This window comes from Rhipicephalus sanguineus, chromosome 9 (genome assembly GCF_013339695.2).
Source record: "Rhipicephalus sanguineus isolate Rsan-2018 chromosome 9, BIME_Rsan_1.4, whole genome shotgun sequence".
In the NCBI taxonomy this organism is placed as follows: Eukaryota; Metazoa; Arthropoda; class Arachnida; order Ixodida; family Ixodidae; genus Rhipicephalus; species Rhipicephalus sanguineus.
The window spans coordinates 147448780-147454015 of record NC_051184.2 but is presented as its reverse complement, the minus strand read 5'-3'; the positions used below and the strand labels follow the sequence as shown (position 1 = coordinate 147454015).

At 45.1% G+C, this 5236-nt stretch overlaps 1 protein-coding gene across 7 annotated transcripts; it reads left to right on the top strand.

Moving 5' to 3' along the window:
* The first annotated feature begins 315 nt into the window (after positions 1–315).
* LOC119403993 (uncharacterized) lies at positions 316–4960 on the top strand. 7 transcript variants are annotated; one of them, XM_037670626.2, is made up of 3 exons: positions 316–745; positions 3499–3586; positions 4775–4960. In XM_037670626.2, exons 1-3 carry the CDS (start codon positions 335–337, stop codon positions 4861–4863), a joined length of 588 nt encoding a protein of 195 aa, XP_037526554.1. In that variant the 5' UTR covers positions 316–334; the 3' UTR covers positions 4864–4960. The 7 variants fall into 7 exon arrangements, with proteins under 7 accessions (XP_037526554.1, XP_037526552.1, XP_037526553.1 ...); XM_037670624.2 differs by having other exon boundaries at positions 4661–4960; XM_037670625.2 differs by having other exon boundaries at positions 316–832.
* Positions 4961–5236: the final 276 nt, after the last annotated feature.

The following is a 5236-nucleotide window of genomic DNA, read 5'->3' as shown; positions in this document are numbered from 1 at the left end:
GAAATGAAAAAAAGCAAAGAGCTGTGGTGTGAAGCACCGGTCTCAAGCAATCGAGCGTGCCACGTGTGCTGTTTACCGAATTCCCCTGTCTCGCGGCGCCGCAACAAAGGCCAGACTGGAAGGTGTGTTAATGTTAGGATAAGAGAACATGATAAGGGTGTACGTGGCGATGGCCTATAGCATATGGCTGCGCATTGTCAGCAGTGTGTATGTAAACCCCAGTTCAGTGAAACTCGCATAGTGTAACGGCATGATAACCAGACAACTCGAGAGTGGGTCCGGCAGCGGGTCCGGCAGCACGCAGTGGGACAGTGGGTCCGGCAGCACGCTAAAGATGACCCGTGCTAACGTTCCTCGCTTCTTCCTGGTGCAGTTTCTCGGACTCTGGAGTTTGCAGCTACTGGAGCCTTCCGGCCTCTGTACCACGTTCCCACCATCTGCTGTCAGGCCATGGCCGGACGCGACGCCTCTGCTGCCCGAGCATCATGCGGTGGGACTATTCTGGTCCTCAAATCAACCTGTCTTCGGAGCATCCCGGTCTGCGCACTTCGTGCCCGGCCGTCGACCGTATCAACAAGCATCGTGGCTTTCAGTCGGCCACTTGAACACCGGAACCACCCCTGCACATTCCACGCATGCGTGGGATTTGGTTAAAAAGCAAGCTCGGAGCAACACGCCTTTCAGTGGGTCCGGCAGCACGCTAACGATGACCCGTGCTAACGTTCCTCGCTTCTTCCTGGTGCAGGTAATGAACTCTTATTGCCTTTACGCAAAACCAACTAGTCACCGAGCACTCCTGGTGCTGCCGGGCCCACGGCGTTTTTGTTCCATTGTGAGTGATTGTTATCATATGTTACCAAGCCTTGTCTTGCTAGCTGGTGATGTTGAATCTAATCCCGGCCCCGACAAAGAAATTCTGAAAGTTTTGAATGAACTGCAATCCGGGCAGACGGCGATGCTGGCGCAGCTAAAGTCGATCGAAAAGAAATTGGCTGATCATGATAAAACTTTCAGTGAAATTAAAGCACGGCTCGACAAAATCGAGACATCTTGTGCTAGTATCGACGAAATGCAGGTTGAATTAGTTAAAGTGAATGAGACATGTACCGAAAATACGGCACAGATAAATGCACTGTCTGCCCGGATGAATGAGGCTGAAAATAGATCTAGAAGAAATAACCTTGTTTTCTATGGCATAGAAGATAAACCTAAGGAAACATGGCTTGATTCCGAAAAAATTGTCATCGAACATTGTAAACAAATCCTAGACATACAGGTAGAACCGCGCGATATCGAGCGTGCACACCGCATCGGGTCTTACCAAACTGGGAAACGCAGGCCTATAATCGTGAAATTCGCTCACTTTAAAGATAAAGAGCGCATCTTGTCTTCGGGGCGGAAATTCAAAGATACAGGCTATGCCGTCGCGCAAGACCTCTCCCCCAGCACGCGCCTTGCCCATAAACGCCTCTCCGAGTTTGGAAGGGCCGCCCCGCCACGGTGGTCTAGTGGTTATGGCGCTCGGCTGCTGACCCGAAGGTCGCGGGATCGAATCCCGGCCGCGGCGGCTGCATTTTCGATGGAGGCGAAAATGTTTGAGGCCCGTGTACTTAGATTTAGGTGCACGTTAAAGAACCCCAGGTGGTCGAAATTTCCGGAGCCCTCCACTACGGCGTCTCTCATAATCATATCGTGGTTTTGGGACGTTAAACCCCAGATATTATTATTATTATTATTAGTTTGGAAGGGCCCAGAACATGCGATACAGGTTACGTCATGAAAAGCTTATCACGAACGATAAAACCTACTATTACGACCACATTTCTAATAGGGTAGTTGAAGAACGTCGATAGCCATCATTGAGATCTCGTAATAAACCTTCTTCACGGAATCAGCCCCTCTCATTTTTACTGGCTAACACTCGTAGTGTAATCCCCAAACGCGATGCACTGTGCAGCTTAATAGGCTCATCTTCATGTGATGTCTTACTATTAACAGAAACGTGGCTTAACACATCCGTCGATAATTCCGAGATTCTCCCCTTTCTTTCACACTTTGACATATTCCGGAAAGATAGAGCCGATTACTCGCGCGGTGGCGGTGTATTAATCGCCACTAACCGGAATCTGCATTGTTCACTTGTAAACCTTCCTTCACCATTGGAAATGGTTTGGCTTCGATGCACAGCCACACACCCGCACATCCTCATTGGTGTCTGCTATCGGCCCCCTAATTCCGACAGTTCATTCACGCCTTTATTTCATGAAGGTCTGAACACATTAATAAACAAGTACCCTAATAGCCCTGTCCTTTTGTTCGGCGATTTTAATTTTCCCTCCATTGACTGGTCTGATCCCGCTTCTTCACTATCTAACAGCAGCCCGGCAAGCGATTTCCTAAACACATGCATAACATTCGGCTTAACGCAGCTCGTCACTGATCCCACGCGCATCACTGATCACTCGTCGAACGTTTTGGACCTTGTGTTAACAACGCATCCTGATAACTTCACGCCTATCACCCTTTTGCGCGGCTTGAGTGATCATCTAACAGTGCATGCCTCGTTTTATTGCAACTTACTAAAGAAACAAAAAAATCGAAAAACACTTACCCTCTACGATAAAGGAGACTATGTTAGCATAAACCGAGAATTAACAGAATACTTTGACAAAAAAGGTTTACAGCGCAAGAACGATTAGGAAGGGACGAGACAACAGAGGTAAATATCTTAGTGTGACAGCGCTCTTTACCTCTGTTGTCTCGTCCCTTCCTAATCGTTCTTGCGCTGTAAACCTTTTTTGAAATGAATCCACACCAACTTGCCCAAGCGTCAACCATTGCAAATACTTTGACACTTTTTCCGCTAATTTTCAGCTAAATTCTCTCGAGTCGAATTGGTTGCTTTTCAAAGCAGAGATGCATCGTCTTATACGTATTTATATTCCTACCATCACAATAACAGAGAAAATAAATTCCCCATGGTTCAATGTATCCCTCAAACGACTAAATAATAAGAAAAAACGCCTATTTCGAGCTGCCAAACGAGCTAACTGTGCTTCCACATGGCAGAATTATTACGCAGTGGAGAAAGAATATTATAAACTAACCATCGAAACTAAGCACAAGTTCTATTCTAACACCCTACCAGCTATGCTGCAAAATAACCCGAAGCGATTTTGGAAAACAATTAATCCCTCTCAATGTAGTGAGATTTCACTTAATAATAGCTTTGGCCTACCTATTCCTGAGAATGAAATTGCTGATTCTCTTAACACAGTATTTAGTTCTGTTTTTACTAATGAGCCACCCAACAGTTTACCCGATCTTCCATTTTCCGCATATCCGCTGATGCAAAACATCACATTCGATTCATGCGGCATAGTCAAAGTCATTGAATCATTGAATAACTCATCATCCACGGCAGTAGACGGCATCAATGCTAAAGTGCTAAAAAATACTAAACATGTGTGTAGCCTGTTTTTGTCGCTCATATTTCAGGAATCACTCGACAGCGGTTCAGTTCCACATGACTGGCAGGTGGGCAAGGTCATCCCAGTCTTCAAGAAAGGAAGCCGAGCATCGCCGAGTAACTACCGTCCGATTTCTATAACAAGCGTCTCTTGTAAAGTAATGGAGCATATCATATACTCGCATACTGCTAACTTCTTAACATCTGTAAATTTATTTCACCCAAGTCAGCATGGTTTTCGCAAACATTACTCCTGTGACACTCAACTTGCTCTTTTTCTGCATGATTTACACATAAACCTAGACCGTAACATTCCGACTGACACAATATTCTTAGACTTCGAAAAGGCATTCGACAAGGTCCCCCATGGTCGTCTTTTATTAAAATTATCCCGTCTTAACATCCACCCCTGTGTTTTAAACTGGATACGAGGATTTTTGACCAACCGTCAGCAATTTGTTTATGCTAACTCACGCTCTTCATCTCTAACACCCGTTCTTTCAGGCGTACCGCAAGGTACCGTACTTGGTCCCCTCCTCTTCTTGATATACATTAATGACCTCCCCTGTAATATTTCTTCTCACATCCGTCTATTCGCAGATGATTGTGTTGTTTACCGCGCAATTAATAACCCCTCTGATCATTCCATACTACAATGTGACCTCACCCGCATACAGAACTGGTGTAACACTTGGCTCATGTCCTTGAATGTAACTAAAACTGTGTTAATGTCTATTCACCATCGTCAACATCACGTTGTTTATAACTACAGCATCAATAACAACCAGATTACTACAGTCGATTCATTTAAATATCTTGGTGTGTACATCTCGCGTGACCTAACTTGGACCTGTCATATTAACCACATAATCAATTCTGCTAATCGTACTCTAGGGTATATACGCCGTAACCTTTCGCTCGCTCCTCCTTCTATTAAAAAAGTTGCCTTCGAAACCTTTGTCCGGCCAAAGCTAGAATATGCAAATGCGATTTTTGATCCTCACCACAATAACCTCACTTACGCCCTCGAGTCTGTCCAGAACCGTGCGGCACGATTTATACTGTCTAACTATTCATACACATCAAGCATCTCGGCACTAAAAGCAGAGATTAACTTATCCGATCTGGCTAAGCGCCGCAAAATCGCACGTCTTAACCTTTATCATAAATTCTTCCATTCTTTGCCTTTAGATAACCCATACATCAGAAGAGCCCACCGCATTTCCCGCAACAGTCACTGTAACGCAGTATATCCACCACAAGCCCATACTGTGACCTTTCATCAATCGTTTTTCCTGCGCACAGCCCAAGACTGGAATGACCTGCCCACCGAAGTCGCCACCATCATCGACACCCAAGCATTTAAACGGCTCATCGAAACTATCCCATCATAACTACCATTATATTGTTAGCCTTTGTAATACCCACTCCCTCATGTAATATCCCAACCGGGACCTTTGAGGTAATAAAATGAATGAATGAATGAATGAATGAATGAGATTATCGAGGCTTGGCACATACAAAAGGAAAAAGAGTCATGCATCAGCTTCCCGTCAGTAGCGTTGCAGAACGCAGGAATCTTACACTTGAATGGGTAGATGTATTTTTGTTTTTTAGTTCACACCGGTTTTCATACGTTTGTGTACGGGTTTGTTATCTGTGTGAGGCCACGCGTGGGTATATATTTATGTTCTGAGCATGTGAATAAAAGTTCAGTTGAGAGTCGGCGCTTGTGTTTCGTGTCCTCTTTTTCGTGTGCATTCGTCT

Excerpts from the sequence above, each read along its gene's own strand:
- LOC119403993 (XM_037670623.2), top strand. The coding sequence starts at position 335 with ATGACCCGTGCTAACGTTCCTCGCTTCTTCCTGGTGCAGTTTCTCGGA. Across the intron at positions 833-3,498 it reads CACGGCGTTTTTGTTCCATT|GAATCACTCGACAGCGGTTC; the intron begins GTGAGTGATTGT and ends CTCATATTTCAG. Across the intron at positions 3,587-4,660 it reads AGGAAGCCGAGCATCGCCGA|ATAACCCATACATCAGAAGA; the intron begins GTAACTACCGTC and ends CTTTGCCTTTAG.